The sequence below is a fragment of the Trachurus trachurus genome, assembly GCF_905171665.1.
Source record: "Trachurus trachurus genome assembly, chromosome: 16".
In the NCBI taxonomy this organism is placed as follows: Eukaryota; Metazoa; Chordata; class Actinopteri; order Carangiformes; family Carangidae; genus Trachurus; species Trachurus trachurus.
Window position 1 is genome coordinate 3396901 of NC_139902.1, and position 21099 is coordinate 3417999.

At 41.7% G+C, this 21099-nt stretch overlaps 1 protein-coding gene across 1 annotated transcript in view; it reads left to right on the forward strand.

Annotated features, from left to right (window-relative positions):
• sema6cb (semaphorin 6Cb) overlaps window positions 1-21099 on the forward strand; it is a 142099-nt gene that overhangs the window by 71070 nt on the left and 49930 nt on the right. Inside the window, exons 8-14 of the mRNA XM_083989804.1 lie at window positions 3605-3727; window positions 6230-6318; window positions 6447-6664; window positions 9890-10021; window positions 10292-10447; window positions 16843-17019; window positions 17431-17568. Coding sequence (XP_083845930.1) covers window positions 3605-3727; window positions 6230-6318; window positions 6447-6664; window positions 9890-10021; window positions 10292-10447; window positions 16843-17019; window positions 17431-17568 — 1033 coding nt within the window. The remainder of the gene's footprint in view (window positions 1-3604; window positions 3728-6229; window positions 6319-6446; window positions 6665-9889; window positions 10022-10291; window positions 10448-16842; window positions 17020-17430; window positions 17569-21099) is intronic.

Sequence of the window (21099 nt, forward strand, 5' to 3'; positions counted from 1 at the left end):
AGTCAGCGAGCATTTAAGAAAATGAAATGATCATCAGATGCAGTTTGGGGTGTGTAACACATACATAGAGTTGGCTAATGAGCCATGATATTTACTGTTAGCCAACTAACAATTAAGCTAAGTTGACAATAGGTTTCTTATGCATGTAATCAATGTAGTGGCATGAAAAACGTCAAGTTCTTTAAAAAAGATGTAGATAATATTAATGTATCAGACGTAAAAAGTTGTATATTGTCAACCAACTAACTACCACTAAGCAACATTTAGGCCTATTTACCATGGCAAATAATAAAAAAAAAGAAACCAATGAAGCAGCTTTTTAATTTACATGTATACCCAGCAGTGAGAAGGGTGTGTGTGTGTGTGTGTGCATTTCAGCTTTTACTGGTATGTGAAATCTGGTGTGCACCCAGTGTTTTTTTTCTCTCTCACACTCCCAATCCACATAATAGCTTAATATATGAAAACAATAATTAAAAATTATTATTAATATAATAAAATAAAAATCACAGCTATTGACAACATCATTAATTCCTGTGACCATAACTAGCCACAGCGGTCTATGATAGCAAATTTGCAGAGAGTTTGTGGTGATAAATTGCGTGGCGGATGAGAATACATGAGGACTGGTTGAATTTGCGTTAATAGTTGCAATTAAAACATTGTAAAATCCTGGAGGGTCCTACCAAGAAAAAGGGGTAGAATGTAAGTTATATTGTATTGAGTATGTGACATTAAAGACAACCTGTGTTATGCTAAGGAATAACTTCTAATACATTCTATTGGTGGGGGGAGGGGGTTGTTCCTTTCCGATGAACAGGAAAAGGGGATTTGGCTGTTTTTTTTTACACCAAGTAGTGTTTTGGATGAAAAGCTAATGCTTGCAATCAACTCAGAATCGTGAAAAACCCCTAGTTTGACCCCTCACAACTTACTTAAGGCCAAATTAAAAATTTCGGAATTTTTGAAAGTCTGGTTACAGGTACCCCAACTACTTTTTTTAGGGGGTTTCCCACAGGAGTTGAATTTCAACTAACAGCTAAACTAGAAACACTGGTAACTGTTGGTTGTTTCAAACTCATTCAAATACTAAGTTCGTGTTTGTGAGTGTACCATGATGCTAAATATCCAGTATGTCTTTTGGAATTTCGAGAGTAGGCCTAGCCTAAAATTCTATTGAGGCTCTGAGCCTGTTGATCGCCAGCTAGTAGTGAAATTATCATAGAACCAATGATTTTGGTTGGATTTTTATAATTTTTTCACTGGAATGAGTATACTGTTTGCTGAAAATGATGACACATTGACTGATGTCATAACCTGGACCCATAGTTGATTGCCAATGAAGTAAAGATGAAAATATTTGGAAAAAGTGAGAAAACGCCTAATTTTTTTCCATAAAATTGATACAAAATCATGTAGAAATGTGTTTTAAGAGTTATTTTTTCAGTGGATGTTGTCACCACATGTGTTCTGTGTATCTGAAATGCATTCATTGACAGCCTACCCAGGCTACTGAGGATTTGAAGAAAAAAATCATTTTTTACAATTTCCTGTCGAAAAATAAAGGGTGCATACAGTGAAATGGCCACAATTTTTTTTCGCGATATTTCCGGCAGAGCAGACCCCTCAATTATTGTTCCTTAGAGTCAAAGTTAACAGAAAAAACACAAATAAAAAGTATAACGGACGATGTCAGGTTCAACCCATTTTTGAGCCTGTGGCTCCCCGACTAAGATGAACCTTTACAGAGGACACAAATGCTTTGACAAAAATTAAAGGAGAAAGGGAAAACACAGAATTTTCACAATAATATGATGAAACAGATGAAAAGAAAAGAAAATACTTGCAGAATGCATTCAACTGAAAGCTTAATTGAACAAGTACTGTATGTTTTCACTTGTGCACTGAGCCCTTCCTCCAATATTTCTTGGTGTTTCACAGCTGCGGTGAAGGAAACCCTGCCTGCACTGTAAAGAGTTATCTTACTGTAGGTAAAGAGAGAGGTTTCTGTTGAACCTCACCTTAATACAAAAATAAAAAATAACATCACGGAAAAAGAGGAAAGAGAAACCCCAGAGGCAGGGATACAGATATTTACATGAATCAGCCAGAGACACAAATAAATCTAAAAATACATGGAGGACAATCACTTCATTTGTTTTGAATATTAAATTAGTGTTTGTGTAATAATCAGGTCGTCAGTGGTGAAACACTGTGAAAAGCTTTGATAATTCAAACCAGTCTAATCTGCCTGATGAGCCGCTCCAGATGATGCATCAGTTCAGAAGCTGCAGTTCTGTTCAATCTGTGATTGAATGGATTTTAATGACAAGTGAAGAGACATTCAGCTGAATCAAGACTGCCTCAAAATGTTTCTGAGAAAAGGATCTTCTGAAGACTTCTCAGTGCTTTTGTTTTTCATTTCACCTCGAATCATTCTCACGTCATCAATCAATCAATCAATCAATCAATCAATCAATCAATCAATCAATCAGCTGTCATGTCTCTTTAAACTTCAGGTAGCATCAATTCTACATCAGTTTTTGTCACTTCCATTATTCTCACATAGTAGGGGAGCGCCGGGTCGATTGATACACTCTTCAGTTAAACGTCTTTTTCAAAGATGACGTTATGTACACAAACATTTTTATCATGTGATCAACAACTCACATGTGTATTCTCTTAGTTACAAGTGTAATTTAACACATATGTTGAATGATCGCGCTGTTTTCTAACTTTGAACGTAAGTTGACATTTGTCTCAAGCGCCCCACCTATGCGGGTCGTGAAACACAGAGGAGGGACGGTTGAAACAGCATGTTTTAAACAGAAACTACTGACCTTACTCTCGTTTTTATGAAGCATATCGGACAACATACTAGTGGACTCGTCATTGCCAAAATGTCACATAATTTCTCACAATATAAATAGGTCAAATAAATATTTTTGTCCCGTGCGTAATTGATTATCGATATGTGTTTTTCTTATTGTTCTGAAACCACTGGTAGAAAACGGTTGGTTTCCATGTTTAGCTGTGATGTTACATAGGTTGGGAGTTCATGGTGGACAATTTGCTGTATTTATATCATTGAATAGAAAGGTTGCTGATAAAAGACCAAATGAAGCTTTAATAACAGAGTAAAGTAGACGTCAACGACCCCGGCGTCACCTCAGACCTCTCATCAGCTGAAGGCCGGGGTGGGTGGGGGGGGTGAACGCTGTTGTGTATCTGAGCACAGATAAACACAGGGTGTAATCTGGATGGATCCTGATTCACGCTTAGGTTTTCTTTACTAATCTTAGCAACGGAGGAAGCTGATATTTTGGGAAGGCGTCAGGGTCAAGACGAGGGGAAGAGTAAAGAGCCAGAGCCAAACTTCCTCTCCGTCCTGCCAGGTTTCCACTGACATTTATGCAAAGTTCACACGGGGTGTTATTAAAAGTGACATCTGTTCTTCTCTTGCCTCTTTTTAAAGGGCAACAAAAGTCACCTGTGACCAAAATAGACACTTAAGAGAAGTAGGGTATTCATGGCAACTGTGATCTCTGACAATGTATCTCAATTTCGTTCTTTTTTTTTTCTTTCCTACTGTCTTTTCATTCAGGTGGTGATTTCTACTCGGCCACTATGACCGACTTCTTGGCGAGTGACGCGGTCATTTACAGAAGTCTGGGAGAAAGCAGTCCCGTCCTGCGCACCGTCAAGTACGACTCCAAGTGGCTGCGAGGTGAGCGCCCCCGCCCCGCATGTTACTGTAACACACGAACATAAGGAACCTCTCATCAGGTCTTCAACATCAACATTAAAGGGATAGTTCACCCAAAATTAAAATTTTACTCATTATCTACTCACCCTCACGTCGACTAAGGGCTGGGAGAAGTTTCAGAGTCCTCCGTCCCTTCTCTGAGTTACGGGGGGGTCTGCGCAGCAGTATTTGTCCATATAATGGTTGTCAATGGATACCAACTTTCTTCGTCCAAAAAGACACACCAAAAAACATCCAAATACCTCCATGCTGCTCGTATAAATTTAATAAGTCTATATTTTAAGCTTGTTTGTAGCGGAAGCTCCTCTTCCCGGTTCGTCAAATTTGGATGAACCAGGGTCTGTCCTCTTCCCAGTTCGTCCAAATTTGACGAACCGGGAAGAGGAGCTTCGAGAAGCTTCTGCTGCAAAACAAGCTTGAAATATAGACTTATTTCATTTTTTTCGGGGCTTCAATACAAGACGGACATTACATACAAGCAGCATGGAGGTATTTGGATGTTTTTTGGTGTGTCTTTTTGTTACGAAGACAGTTGGTATCCATTTGCAACCGTTATATGGACATGCACTGCTACGCCGAGACCCCCTGTAACTCAGAGAAGCCACGGAGGACTCTGAAACTTCTCCCAGCCCTTAGTCCACATGAGGGTGAGTAGAAATAGAAATTTCAATTTTGGGTGAACTATCCCTTTAAAGGTGTAAGAAACTTGATTTCTATTGTCATTCCTCAGCTGCAGCCATGTTGGTTTCAGGGCCTTTTTTTTCTGTTAGAGCGCTCTGTCTCTCTCTTGTCAGAACGCTGCTGTTGCTAGGTTACAAAACAAGTCCTCTGACACTTCCGTGTTCCTTCCTTGTCAATGTAAACACTGCATCGTTGGTCTACATAACACTGAGTTTGCATACAATGGATCAGAAGATTATTTGATTATGGGGTTGTCAGCGACAGCCAAGATAACTGTCTCTATCACCGCCGCCATATCTCTGGTTATGTTGTTGTTGGCAACGTATCCCCGCACCATCTTGGATTTTGATTGGTCAGTGTGAAAAAGTGACAATAACCATGTTTCCATCCACACGTTTTTATCTGCATTAGGCAATATGGTATTAAAACTGCCTTGTGGAAACAGTAAATTTTGATTAAATATCGATAAAAAGTTAATACGGTCAAACTCATCGGATTTACTCTTGATCGATACAAAGTTTATGCAACAGATGCTTTTTTGAAACAGTTGTGACATGTTTTATGTCAATTCTGCTACGTATTCCAGCTGTTCAAAGACACAGCGGGAGTAAACATAGAAAGATGCAGGTGTAGAGGCGCTGCAGGTGACAGGTCCCTCGTGTCTGTAGGATTTAACACTGCATCTGCATTAAAACGGTGTTTACACGCCACTGTCTTCTGATGACAGGCTTGTTGCATTATACTCACCAGCCTATAGCCTAGAACTTAATATAATAATATAATAGCGTGCGTATGGCTCAGTGGTTTCCAGGTAATAACTCACAATGGGCCTGTGCGCAGCCTGACCTTGGATAGACGTTAAAGATGAAGGATGGATGTTCTTCTGTTTTGCTATTTAGTACAAAAATTTAATGGAAACACTTTAACTTACAAGAAAACAATTCAATACACCAATACGATCACAAAACAGCACATGACGTCATTACTGTACGCACAGCCTTTTATTCAATTTAAAGTTCAGATCGAAATGCACTTGAACCGGCATTATTCACATTAATATTTTTATCGATCTTGGGAAAATTTGATCAATAAGTGGATGGAAACATGGTTATTGACAAGAGCTGCGCTGTTTTAAAAGTTTGAACAGATTTCTACTCAAAAGGACACAAAGAATGTTTTCTTTCTGCTGAATATCATAGGATCTGTATAGAAAGACGTTGTGAGCACAAAAAGCATTTGGTTGACACGACGCCTCAATCATTCTCTAAGACTTTAGTATGAACTGATGAGATGTTCTTAGTCACATTGAGCCCTAACAGTGTGGTTTTGGCCCGTATCTTCATCTGATTTGGAGTCTTTTGGAGGTTTTTCTTCCTTCTCAACCAACAGAAGCTAATTAAAGACCATAATTAGTTCTTTTCTAGCTCTTCTATTTCAAATGTAAAAATCAGACTGGATTCATGAAGGTTTCTAAAACTCTGGCTCCTCTGACTGAAGCTGAGTGTTTTATCCAGCAGCCGTTGTGCTGTGTCAATACAGTAAACATTAAGACGTCTGTGATGGTAAGAATGTTTTCTTTTTCTGTTTTTCTGTGTCCATCCTAATGTTCAGATTTAATTTGATAACACTCTCCCCCTGCGTTCCTGCTGGATGCGGTTTCCAAGCTGAGCATCTGTGTTTACCCGCTGCGCTCCCAGCCCACTCTCAGCGCGCTGCCATGTTGGAAATAAGGCACCGCTGCCAGCGTGTTTGTCACACATCTTTTCTTCTCGTCTCCCATAGAGCCCCATTTCCTCCACGCTATCGAGTACGGGAACTACGTGTACTTTTTCTTCAGCGAGATCGCAGTGGAGTACACCACTCTCGGCAAGGTGAGGGATCCGTCTCAGACCAGACACCTGCCTCTAGTCAGAAAGTTGCTGTTGCTGTTGTGTTTTACATTCTGGCTCATGGTTAAACATCAGGAGTTAGATCTGATTGGCTGGTCTCTGCCCCCCAGGTGGTTTTCTCCAGAGTCGCGCGCGTTTGTAAGAACGACAACGGCGGCTCCCCGCGGGTGCTGGAGCGCTACTGGACGTCCTTCCTCAAAGCGCGGCTCAACTGCTCCGTCCCCGGAGACTCCTTCTTCTACTTCGACGTCCTGCAGTCGCTGACCAACGTGCTGCAGATCAACCACCGGCCGGCCGTGCTCGGCGTCTTCACCACGCAGGCAAACAGGTGAGCCAAGGCCGGACGGGGGCCGGTGTTACTGTCTGTTCACAGACAGACAGATGGACTTTACTGTCCCATTGGGAAACTTGTCCTCACAGCCTGAGGAACATATAATAATACCACACACCACCAGAGACACAAAACATTCACCCACTGTGTAAATTCTCTTGCTGTAACAAAAATCAAAAGTATGTGTTTGATTAATTAGTAATCGCTCGATCAACAAACGAAGGTGTTCTAGTAAGCTTTGAATTTGCCATTCATATTGACATAGAGCTGGTACAGTAAGCTCAGTGCTGGCTGCCATGTTGTGCCGCCATCTTTTACTTTCAGTGGCAGCGTGACCGTAGGTAACCATGGAGACACTGACCATGTCCGAAATCACTCACTACTCACTTTATAGTGACTATGCCATTTTGTAGTGGTGTCTGAATGTTTAGAGATTATTAATATCCACTCATAGTGCGCTCATTGTATCCCACAATTCACCGCGAAATGTAGTGGACATCCGATGGTAACTAACCAAAGAAAGATATCCCATCATGCATTGTGGTCACAGATCGCGGTCAGCATTGATCTAGATCTAGTCGGTAAAATGCTGGTGAAGTAAACGATATGACATCGCCATGACAACATATTGTCACGTGTGTATGGTTTTGACTCGTGGTTGTTTATCCTGTTCCGATCAGCGGCTGTGGTCCGTCTGCCTGATTCAACGTGAATGCAGCATAAAGAACAGGCTACTATTCAGCTGGAGCCTCACAGCTAGATGAAGACATTTTACACAGTGTGTCTTTAAACAAACAGTACTCACATTATCACACACATAGAGTAGGACTTGGATTTTTGGATTGGATTTGTAAGTCTGTCTTTGTTGGTGGTGGACGGCGTGTTGTAAAAGCAGGGGGGATATAATCTAAGGGGAGACCTAAATTTATAAAAAACCAAAGGTTCGAACAAATATGAAAAGCATGTGCGTATCGAGCTGTGGGGTGACTTTGTGGAACAGTCTGGAGACAGAAATAAAACAAAGTGCAAATATAAATCTGTTTAAAAAAAGGTACACTTTTTTTAAACGAGTATATGGAAGAGGAATAGGGTTGATTGTTATATTGTAACTAACTTAGTATATGGTATATAGGGTATATAGGGATAGTTTATATTTATATATTTATATTTATATTTACGAGGATATGTATGTAGTATGTATTTCTTTTTGTAATTATATATTTATATAGATATTTATGAAGTGCATATATGGTATATATTTATATAGGTGTATTATGTAGTTGATATCTGTGTAGTTATAAACTGAAGAGTAGTTAAAAAGGGGTGGGAAATTTAAAAAGTATTGTACTTCTTCCCACTCCTTTTTCAAACAATGTGCAGTGTTTTGTTATGTCTTAGCTCTTTATTTTATTGTATTTTTTAAATTTTCTTTTTCTTTCTTTTGTATGATGTACAATAGTTACATACATTTATTTTCTTTTTATACATGTTCGAAAATAAAATTCATTCATTCATTCAGTCAGTCCAGCAGGATGGGTTGAATGATGCTGGTGTGCAGTAATGACAGGAGGTGGGGGCACCAGAGAGGGCACGGAGCTTAGGGATGACACTCAGTCAGTCACTGTTGACTACTGCCCTGGTGCTGAAGCTGCAGCGGAGTCAGGAGATGAATGAGCAGAGTGACAGCTCTCCAGACGGTGTCATAACCTGCTGGTGGAAAGCAGCTATTTGTAATCCTGCCCCAGGTCCACACACCTCTTACATTTATTCCCTCAAATCTGTGTTTTATGATCTGGTTGTGACAATAGAAACAGATCACAGACACTGAACAAAAACGATGGATTAAAGAAAAACCTTTAAACTGAATCAACCTCTCTGAGCTGCTCACAGTGCAGACAGTCTGTTGAACATCAGTGGATCACGGTCTGAATCCCAGTTTAATCCCAGTCGATTAATGTATTAATAATAATAATTAAATGTTTACAGCTTCTTCACTATGGGAAAATAACTGAGAGACATTTAAAGGTCCAGTGTGTAATAATTGGCACGGTTTATTGGAAAAATCTGAATATACAACCCATGAATATATTTGTATAAGTTTATAATCGCTATAAAATAAAATTTGTTTGGTTTTGGTAGCCTTATAATTATTCTTATATACATATAGCAATTGTCTTGCTTTAGAGTGCCGCCATCTTTCGCTGCAATCTAGAATCTGAACGCTACATATCACGGTTTTCTCCCCATTTTACACACTGGACCTTTAAAGGGATAGTAGCATTTTTTAAAGTGGGGTTGTATGATCTACAAATAGCCCCTAAATACTTTAATTGCAGTAAAAGACTCTCTGCACTCCTCCCATTAGCCATGCCAGCCCATAGCCCTGCCCAGAGATTTACAATATACAGTGTTGTGAACAGATTATTGCGAACAATGGAACTGTTTTTTTTTTTTTCAGGTAAAACCTATTTTAGGCCGTGAAAATAGGCCGTTTCTTTGGGTCTGTTCACAACACTGTATGTTGTAAATCTCTGGGCAGGGCTATGGGCTGGCGTTGCTAACGGGAGGAGTGCAGAGAGTCTTCTACTGCAATTGAAGTACTTAGGGGCTATTTGTAGATCATACAACCCCAAAATGCTACTATCCCTTTAAGGGACCAAATAATGAAATGTGTCGACTATAAAAATCATCAATAGTTGCAGCAATGAAAAGACTAGAGCCTGAAATCCTGATTCTACATTACAGTATGATGTGCAGCAGTGTTTAGATGAAACTGACATGCAGCAGCATTAGATCATGGAGGTTTCATGGGGGGTGTTTCTACTGGAAAGAGTGAAGTAGCTTTTTAACAAAGAAGCAGCAGCACAGTGTGATGTCGTTATCTCTGCAGCGATCTGTCCACACTCTGATGGTTACACAACAACACTTCACAAATAGCTTCTTTGCTCTGATGATAATTGTTAGTAGATGGTTTTTTTTTTCTTACTTTCTAACTTGGCTCAAGAGACAGAGAGACAGAGAGAGAGAATAAAAAGATTTGGATCAAACAGTGAAAGCGAAGCAAGACAACAAACAAATAAAAATGAATAAAGATTTCATGGTGGGAGTGGAGTGCAGTGCAGGACAGTAAGCTGATTTCTCTACAGCACAGAGACAGAGACAAGATGCTGGACTTGTGACCTTTTTAAACGTCATCTTAATTTCCCCCGTCCCTGTCTCCAGCATCACCGGCTCAGCCGTCTGTGCCTTCTACATGGACGACATCGAGAAGGCCTTCAGCGGGAAATTCAAAGAGCAGAGGAACAGCGAGTCTGCGTGGACGCCCGTTCCAGAGGAGCAGGTCCCCAAACCCAGGTGAGAGATGCAGCTTTAAATAGCAGACTGTCACCGTGAGACAACATGTTTTACAGCCTCTGACAACGGAGTTTCTGCAGCTGCTGCTGTTATTGTTCTGCCCAGGCACCTCCAAACAACAAAAACAAGCCGTCCTACCAGACACCTGTTCTTTTTTTCTTTCTTTCCCCCCTCTTGCTCATCCCCCAAAAACAAACAGCTGCCAGTGCTCTTACATCTGTGCCCAGGAAACTGGGCTCAGCTCTGATGTGTTTCCTGTCTCACACACAGACCGGGCTGCTGCTCCGGGGAGGGCTCAGCCGCCGCATACAAGTCCTCCACCACCTTCCCCGACGACACCCTGACCTTCATCAAGTCCTACCCGCTCATGGACGAGTCGGTCCCCTCGGTCAACGACAGACCCTACTTCACCCGCACCACCAGCAGGTACAGTAGGGGCTTGGTGTGGGAGGGAGGGGGGGCATGCTGGTGCACCTGGTGAACAGTATACTGTATACATTTAGTATAATAATATTTAATAGAGTGACATGCAAAAGTTTGGGCACCCCTGGTCAAAATTTCTGTTAATGTGACCAGTTAAAGCAGAACTATGCAGGATTTCGGCTATAATTACTGTGGCTCAGAGTCACTGTGATGGTAGAGTGACCTATTATGAGGTGAATGGGGTCTAGGCCAATGCGCCCACCCCCCCCACTGGCTGAAAACCGCACTTGCAAGATCAGTCCTCCGTCTCGGTGTAAATCTCATCAATGGATAGAACTATCGCGAGAAACTGCCTTACGGCAGTACGAGATAAGAACGCAGATGACGTCATGCATGTCATGAATCGTGATTGGTTTGAGTTCGGAAAGTCGGAGGAAACCATGGAAACATGTTTGTACTGATGAAGTTCGGCTTGTGGCTAACACGGAGCTAATGCTAACAGACACACACACACCATGGATCTTTTATAAGATAATGTAATACATCATGACACACACACACACGCCTTCGCGTTTTGGAACCTTTATTCATGTGTGTATGTCTGTGTCTTTGTGTCTTTGTCTGTGTGTGGCCGTATTAGCGTTAGCTCCGTGTTAGCATTAGCTCCCTGTTAGCGTTAGCTCCGTGTTAGCGTTAGCGCCGTGTTAGCATTAGCTCCGTGCTTAGCAAACACCGCTCTCTACCTTCAGCAGTAAACACAAGCACATGTAGGGAGGGGGTGGAGGAGGTGGCGGCGGCGAGTTTTTTTTTACGACAGTGACATGTGCCTCCCAGAACTGTGGGGGAGCCCCGGAGAGGGAAAAAAAGAGAAACCAACGAAGGAGCGAGCTATTTCCGGCCAAGTTGCATAGTTCTGCTTTAAAGCCCCAATATGTAGTGTTAGAGAGGATGGAGGAATGCTGCGTTCAGGTGGAGTCAGACAGACTGCAAACTGGATGTCATTTTCACACAGTGTGCCTTTAAACATATTGTCACGCCTGTATTGTTTTGCCTTGTGCTGGTGGACCACTTGTTTACATAGACACTTGTTTATCCTGTTACATGCAGCGTCTGTTGTCTGTCTGACGTCTGCCCCATTTCACCTAAATGCAACATCAAGAATACGTTCAGATATGCAACCGCACTGCTAGATGGGGGGAATTCCTACACATTAAACCTTTAAGCAAGTGGTAGATGAAAAAGGCATAAAGTTATATTATTATTGGATTATTATACAATATTATTATAATTATTTGTTTAATCTTTTACATTTTCAAAATGACAGAAAAGAAAAAAGGACCCTCAGCAAAGGTTCGTCCACCCTGCATAGTTAGTAGCTAGTAGCCCCCCCCCTTGGAAACTATCACAGTGTGTAAATAGTAAATATATTGTCTGTTACCTTGCAAAACAATATTGCAAAAAATATTGTAAAAGAGTGTTTCATGTTTGACTTTATGCCTTTTGGAGATCATTTCATCTTCTACTTGCTGAACTGTTCACATGAACAGAAATTTGACGAGGGGTGTCTAGACTTTTGCATGCCACTGTAGATATGAACAACACACACAAGCACACACACACATGCATATCGTACTAGGCTTTGTCAATTTTCTATTAGATATCAAGGGCTCAGTCTTTGAACAGTCATATTGCATAAAATTGAATGAAAATACATCTGAGACAGGATATAAATCCTCTACATAAGCATAAAATAATGACAAAATACAAAGAATAAACACAAAAATACCATTAAAAAACTTTAATAACCCATAAATCACTTAAATACATATAACAGAATAATCCAAAAATAATCTCCCACATGACTTCAAAGAAAGATATATTCAAGACATATTCTAATTCCATCTCAGTTCACCTCACTGCAGAAATTCAAGCCCAAGCTTCGGTCCTGTCTGTTGAAGCAACCTCCTCAAACTGATCATACTTCTCTATAACTGACCCTCCTCTTTCCACCAGAAGAAGTGTGCTGTGGAACATCTATACATTATACAGTCGCACACTCCCACGCTCCCTTCACAGTCTTATTTATGTGCTATATGTGACTGAGTTATTCTTGCTTTTGAATTCTATGTTTCTATGTTTACTGCTGTGGACTGAGGTGACATTCCCTCTATAAGACTCTCTGGCTTTTTAAAATCTCACCTGCACAATGTTTGCTGTATTTTATTTATTTTGCTTGCTTGTTTTATATTCTTGTGCAAAAAATGAATCTTGGCATAAAGCCACCAATCAACCTACAGTATTATATAGTACCTGTACTTATAGCGTGCATGTCTTTGGGCTGTTGGAGGAAGCTGAAGAACCTGGAGTGAAACCACATAGACACAGTGAGAACATGCAAACTCTACCTGGGAATTGAACCCAGAACCTTCTTGCTACCTGTGTCCCATATGACAATAATTTATATGATATATATAAAAAAAAAAAGAATAACTGGAAACAACAACCACATGAAGTTTTATCTCCTTATAAATTGAATTTCTTTGTTTAGTTTACTCAGCAAACAGACCAAAACCCACAGATCTGGTGATTTTTGGCTGTTTTTCAACAGTTTCACGCTCTTAATGAACTCTAGATAGCTTATAAATCACAAAATAATCCACTGATAAATTAGAACAGAGGGAAAATCAGGTCAAATGGAATGGCTTGCTTTTGTCTGACCAACTGTCCACAGAACCAAATTCCTTATTTTGAAGGAGCTACAGTAGATGTTGGAGTCAGAGACTTTAGGTGTTTTTGCTATAATGAAATTATTCAAACAATGTAAATATTATCAAAATATTTTCAGATTAACAATCCATTTCTGACAGTTTTTTGAAAATCGCAGCATTTTGCAGCTTGAGTCGCCTCATTGTAAGCGGTAATCAAAAGCCTGTTTTGCTTCAGCACTATTCAACCTTATCATAAATCATAAAAATACTTGCAGAGCTCTGAGCCTTGCTCCAATTACAAACCACAACGCCACACTCTTTTATTTTTTCTTTGCAGCTATTATTTTCTATTTTCCGTATAGTGCCACAGTGTAGCAGCAGCGTGTGTGTCAACACTCTGGGCTGGGATTGGTATCGATGAGGGAGCTCAGGTGGAACACACCACCCCGTCCCTCATTAAAACCCATCGGATTTATTCAGCGCTCGATCCCGGCGCTGACTTGACCCGCAGGCGCTCCTCCACGGGTCACACACACAGACGAAGATGACTGGTGCATCTGTGTGTGTGTGGTGTGTGTTTGTGTGTGTAGAGCATGTTGTGACATTTGAGAATCCAGTGATATCACACGATGACGGGGTGAACGTTGTGTCACACAGACAGACAGTGTGCATGCACGCAGCAGATACACATCTTAGAATCGACTTCAGACACAACCGTACACACACACACACACACACACATGCCCCCACACACACACACAAACACAAACACAAGCTTCCTGAAGCAGAGCCAGGCTGACAGCCAGCCAGACACTGCAGAGGCTCCACACTGCTGGGGAAACATGCGCCACTTCACATCTGGCGCCAAAAACATCACATCTGCCTCGCCTTTCCCCAGAGAGACGCTGGATAAATGAAACCTAACCAGAAGTGCATCATGCGATACCGCACACTCATTGTGTGTGTGTGTGTGTGTGTGTGGGGGGGGGTTGTGCCAGTCAAGTCCGTCTGGGAGGGACGGAGGTAGAGGAGCCTCGGCAGGTGTCCTTTTAATGAAAGAATCTAGGAAGGGACGTGATGCCAGAAAAACAGAACGGGCTTTATCACAGGGAGTTTGTTTGTTCTAGTCCCAGGGCCAGAGAGGCGGGCGGAGACGGCGGAGGAGTGCAGCTTATCCCTCAGTCAACAATCAGTGGACTCAAGGTGCCCTTCAGCACGCCTCTTAATCCTCCGCTGCTCCAGTGGAGCCAGCAGGAGGCAGCTGTGGTGGTGCTGGGCAGCTCCCAGGTGTGACTGACTAACTGACTGACTGGCTGTGTGGAGCTGGATGGATGTGAAGCTCAGACTCAGATACACGCACTTCACTGGACTTTCCTCCATAAATACAAAACAAAGGAGAACAAAAAAAAGAGAGTGTTGTGGCTACTCTTGTGTTCCAAAAAAAGTGATGGTCAACAAAACAAAACATCAGAGCAGTGTGTGAGGAGGAGGTCTAAGACTCGCGGAGAGATAGTTTCAATCAAAAGTATCGAGATTTATTTACAGAAACAAAAACGATCTCATCTCCGGGTTGACTTCAAGCAAATAAAATAAAATAAACTTTAATTTAGAGGTCAAACAACTGTTTCACTCCTCACTCCTTCCACAGACAGAAGAAAATCACTTCCAGAACCATCTGTCCTCACTCCCAAATCACAGGAGGAGGATCATCGCCTGACAAGGAGGAGGGCCCTGACTGTGGCTATAGAAAAACAATTATAAATAAATAGTGTAAATGATAATTATTTTACCATAATCAATCAAAAGCAATCAAAAAGAATATTGTGTCTAAATAGGCTCCAACAGAGAGAGAAAAAGTATGATTCAGAGATGAGACGGCAGCGCGTCGAGGAAATGGATCGATGGAAATGGGCCGTGGGTGGATGGGTGGATGATGGGTACATGAATTAATAGGATGAAGGGATTAAAGGAAGTGGGCGACGGTGGCGGGGAACGGTGGTGCACCGCCAGATGAAGTGATTGATTGCACGCCGATGCTTTTACACAATGAGCTCAGCGCCTCGCCCCCGCTGTTTGTTTAGTTTACCGTGGGAAATTAACTTTGACAAAGCAAAACAACAATGTCAGGATGCTAAGTAGCATATTTGCCATTGTTAGCTCCCTCTAATGAAACCTCGGCTTTAATGGAAACGTCAGCTTCAATTTAGAGTGTCGTGTCTATTCAGAAAGACTCTCTAACTGTACTTTAAACCGGCGTTGTCCCAGTTACTCTCAGCTAAAAAATAATTATATCACTTATTAACCCCTTAACACCCTCTAGCCTGTGGGTTGTGCTGCTTCTAATTGACGCGAGGGGCCTGCTGGACCCTGGGCAGGCCACTGGGTGTTAAGGGGTTAAATCATATAAAAAGTAATTAGTTGAATTACCCATGATGCGACGATAGCTCGAGCCAAACTGCATAAGCACAAACAGTGCAGACTCTGCAGGAACAATAAATTCTCATGCTGTCTCCTATAGGAGCGGTAGGGAGGATTTAATGCTTTCTAAACAGTCCACATTTAGCTAAATGATATCATAGCTTCCTGTTTTATTTGACTAATTAACCAGGTCCCAGTGTTCAGAAGTGAAATAATGACTGAATCTCATTAACAGCAGCTCCTTAGTCCTCCATCATTCTGATCCTCCTCCACAGCTCAACAGGTGAGCTGCTTCAGACTCCACGCTCCCTCGTCCCTACAGCCTCAAATAGTTCCTGACTTCTTTTTTTATGAGTAACTTTCCTTAGGCTCTGTCTCCAAAAAAAAAAAAAAAAAAAGTCCATGTCGTCACGGCTGGATGACGTAGTGGACTCAAGAGTCAGAAGAAGCTGCTCTGATTCCCCAGCCAGCAGAATGAGAGCCTGCCAAGCACACCAACACACCAACACACCGCTAATAGGATTAATGAGAGTGGTAATATGACATATATTAGAATAAACATATACAGTATATATATATTTATTTATTTTTATTTAAACATGCCACATTACATGAACAATGACATACTCAAAGATAAACAGTTCTTTTACATACATATAAATTAAATTCACACCTCCTTAGATAATTCAAACTGAAAAATGATTGTGGTTGCATCGCTTATCACATATAAAAATAAACATACGACAGATCTTAGATGAAAAAGGAGAATAAAATAAATAAAGGAACAATTAAAAGAAAAAAATATTTTAACAAGTTCATACTAAACAAATACAATGGTTTATGACAGGTTAAGATTTGCTATAAATGTACAATTTATCTGCATGGGGATTATTAATTTGTTTCAAACATTTCTGTAACAAGGATATATATAACAAGCCATGAAGGTGGGGATTTGGCATATCGACACTTGTGTATTTAGTAATGATAATGAGGTTATTCACCAAAAAATCTGTTTTTTTATCTTTGAGGATTACACTATTTGAATGTTTTGAAAGGACCAGAAATCAATATTTATGGAACTGGATGATATTAAGTCGTGGAGAGATTTCCACAAATTTTGGACAGTCTCGCATTCGTAAAACAGGTGTTCTGTTGACATATATTAGAATAGTACACTAACAATATCACTGTTATACCTTCCTGAGTGTCCTGTTACTGGCCGCGCTGCTTTTAACAAAGCCGTTTGTCTTTTTTTGACTTGTCTTTATGCAGATTCAAGTTGACCCAGATAGCGGTGGACACGTCTGCGGGCCCCTACAAGAACTACACGGTGGTGTTTCTGGGCTCAGACAACGGCCATGTGCTAAAGATCCTGGCCAGCACCGAGGGAGCCAACGCCTCCTTCAGCACGCAGCTCCTGGAGGACATCGACGTCTACAACCCCAACAAGTTAGACAGCCTTTCTAGTCTTTCTAGTTGAAGCTCTCCATCTTTTCCCCCTTTAATTGTCTGTCCTCTTTTCTTCCCTCTGTGTTCTTCACTCTGGGTATCTGTCTTTGTTGTTTTTCTCTCTCTCCTCCTCTCTGTGTTCTGCCTTGATCTGTCCTGCCCACCCACTCTTTGGTATATTGTAACACTTTGCATCACCCTGTACAGCTAGAGGGGATGCTTTCCCTCTCCTCTGTCTTCTTTTGTTGTTTTCTCAGTCTATCTATCTGCGTGGAGTTTGATTCACACCCGGCTCCTCTGTATAATTTCCAGACTGCGGCCGCCGTCCGCATGCGGCACAGAATTGAAAAACTGAAAGTAAAGTGGAAGACGTGTGATGGTGACGGCCTGTGTTTCCTCCTGTATTCCTAGATGTAACGTGCGGGGGGAGGACAGGAGGGTTCTGGGTCTGGAGCTGGACCGGGATCATCACGCGTTGTTCGTGGCCTTCTCCAGCTGCGTGATCCGCGTGCCGCTCAGCCGCTGCTCCGACTACAGCACCTGCAAGAAGTGAGTCGCCTGTAGAGCAGCACCTCCGTCCGCTCACCCCGCCCATGGGCGCACACACACACACACTGACACTAAAAGGTTTAGTCAGACCAGAATGAACAGCAACTTAAAGGGATAGTTCCGTTTTTTTGAAGTGGGGTTGTATGAGCTACAACGTACACTAGATGGAGCAGAAAGGTCTCTGCTCTCCCCCACTGAGAAACACCGGCGCATCACGCTGCACTGAGACACAGGCAATACACTAAAACAACTAACAGAGTTGTTTTCGAGGTAAATTCATGCAAAACCGCTGATGCGCGTTCCCATCGGGGGCAGTTTTTCAGCAAGCAGTCTCTTTACAGCTTTGCATTTACCTCTAAAACAACTCCATCTTGTAACGTTCCGTTATTATCTCATAGCGTGGTGAATGTGCAGGTCACAACTTGTCCACCAGAGCGTTGTGGAGTTGTTGGATTGTGTATTTGATGACTTTGATGAGAGAAACCAAGAAATCCCATGAGCCTCCGTAGCGTAGCCCTGAGCAGCTCGCGGCTCTGCTCCGCCGTTCTAAAAACAGCTTGCACCGACAATTAAAGGTAACGAACCTACTCCTAAAACTATAGGGATTTCATGGCAATGGGCCAATTTGCCAAATTGTTGAACTATCCCTTTAACTTTATAGGTAGACTGAGTGACATATGTGTAGATGATGAAAATAACCTATAAATATACTAGCCAGACAATTATCAAGATCTTCTTTAATCCAGGTCAGATTCAAGAACAGTTTGGTGACAGATTTGATTCTGACATAATAGACGATCTACTGATTAATCATACAGATTGCATCATTTAAGGTTTTTATATATATATATATATATATTTAGGTATTTGATTTTAAAAGTTCAATAACTGCTAATAAGTAACCTCTGTTTGCAATTAGCTCAGTAACTGTACAGCAGGGATCTTAGCATAGACAAGAGAAGGAAGCTAGTTGGACAACAGCTCGATTTATGTGCACCAAGTACCAAGTAGATAAACATTTAAAAGGAGAATCAAAGCAGAGAGGTCCACATGACAAACTTTCACAACAAAAGCAGGACAGACACAGGTTGCAGGTTGTGGATTTTGAGTATAAAAAATAGAATAGAACATTGAACAAAATCCCTTCAGAACAAAGAAAAATACATTTTGTTTGTTTGTCCTGATGAAGACTGTGCTTCACACCGAGCTTGTCACGTTTAAATAAACCATGAGCTCCTATAGATTTACCTGCAGGGCAGCTCAGAGTGAAACAAACAAATGTACATATTAACATGTACATAAAAAAAAGGAGAGTAGTATGGAAAATGTCAAGGTGGACAGGAAAATAGCCCTGAAGACTGAGACCACACTGGGAGCCTCAGACCATGAATGTAAGGTTTCCTTCAGGGCTGAGTACCGGGAAGCAAATGGCACCAGCTCTGCCAGGTAACTCAAGTAGGATGAATTTCCTCTGCAGCTACCAATTTAAGAAATGTGTCCACTCATGATGCTGTTAGATGCATTTGGACAAAAGCCTGCACCAAATAGCAGATGTTATGTTATTATGTGCCTGGCTCACTGAGCTGGTAGGCCCCACTTTCCCTCCCCAGAAAAAAAAGTAGTTTGAGGTTATTTGCGGTGTTGGCAGGTAAGTGAGAGTAAGAAATGAACTAAGCAGTGGGGGGGCCGTGCTGTGGCTGCCACCTGAGGAGAAGAGCTGTGGTCTGGGGGGGAAGGCGGAATATTGTTATAGGACGAGTCTGATCTGAGATCTGCCTGAGCCTCATGTTTGAATGAACAGGATCCTGTCGTCTGGAATAAGAAGCCGGTCCGATGTGCTGTGATAGCTTCATATCCCCGGGATTTACAGTCGTCATGTTGGGTGGTGTTAACTGGTATAAAAGGCTAAGACAGAAACGTGGAATTCTTTCATAAAGTATTATTATTTTAGAAACACATCTTCCTCATTTTAATATAGTCGTGAGACGGTCCACTTCCTCCCCTGTCCCCGTCCCTGCACATGTTGAGTATTGTAAAGATACACAAAGAGAGAGACAGAGGAGATGTTTTCTTCTATTTTCCCCTCTTCTTTCATGTCTGCTAATCTGGGATCCGTCCTTGAATGAAGTCCATGTCTTCCCTGTCTGTTGGGATGTCTCTGCTCTAGCTCTCAGGTGATGAGTCAGGTTTTTCCATGGAGTGCATTTCCTCTACAATGTCCAGCCATTGTCTCGACCTCAGTGGGTCCCATTTCAACCGCTTCCTCCTCCTGACGACCTTTTGATTTGCTACTATCAAGATTTCAAAGAGAGACGTTCTTCTTTTCTATGACATCATCAGGGATTCATCCTAAATGCACGAACCGAGGGACGTTGTAGTTGGTGTGTGTCACGCTGCCGGTAGACGGCAAACAGGATGTCACTTTATTGGACGAGAGAAGAACTTTTAACTTGGGCGAGGCCGGCAGAGACGGCAACTGTGAACGACAATGCCAAAGTTAAATTATTGTAACTTTTTACCATCCACTGCCACAGAATTCACTGGATGTGAACATGAGTTTCAGTTTGCAATGCGACATTAAAGCAGAAGTAAGCGGAATGTTTGTGTTAATATAAGTCTTAAATAGTTCTGTCTTCCGACAGCAATCACTTACATAGAGTGTTTGGTCTGAAACACGGGTCTGTCAGTCACTCTGCTCTGCTCTGAGCCGAGGAGAAAACTTTCCTTGTATCCCTACAACCTTTATCCAATGAGGAGAGAGAACGGCATAAAGGGGCGGTCCTCTCTGTGTGTGCAGCCAAGGGATGCGCGTGAATGTGGTGACGTAGGGACGAGGACCAATAGATCCATGACGAGGGCGGGGGCTGCTAATTCCATCGGCTGACAAGAAGTTAGCCAAAATGACCGGATCGCTTACTTCTGCTTTAAGAGAAATGAGAATTTAATCGCCATAGATGTATAGCTATGATAATAACATTAGATCATACACAAGAATTAGTTATAAACAATACGCCATCGGCATAGCAACATATTGTCACATGTAACGTTTTGCCGTTTTGTTGCATCGTTTGTTTGTTTTTTTCTTGCGTTCCATCCCGTGGTTGTAGTCTGTCTGCTGTCTTCTGTCTTCTCTCTGTTTCCATGTGAATGCAGCATTAGGGTGGTTCTAACCAGTTTCCTGCACTTCATTTCATTTGTGCAGAGAGACTGGCCACTCCCCATTGAGAGACATTTACTTCCTGGCTAAGTGTGTTTGCCCACGACCAGCAGATTTGTCCACACCCTGTCCAACACTGCTCCTTTCGTCTTTTTACATGAGGTTTGGTAAAAAGGAGGATTAGAGGTTTCCAAACAAACTCTAATCATCTTTCAGAACTGTAGATGAAGATAGTTGTGTAGCAGTCATCCTCTGACAGATAAATACCCTCCTCCCCATTTTCATTTGAACATAGAATGATTTTTTTCCCATTACACTTTTGTAAACAGTTTAACAATTTAGAAACAATCTGTGAGGCAGTTTGTATTTAAGCA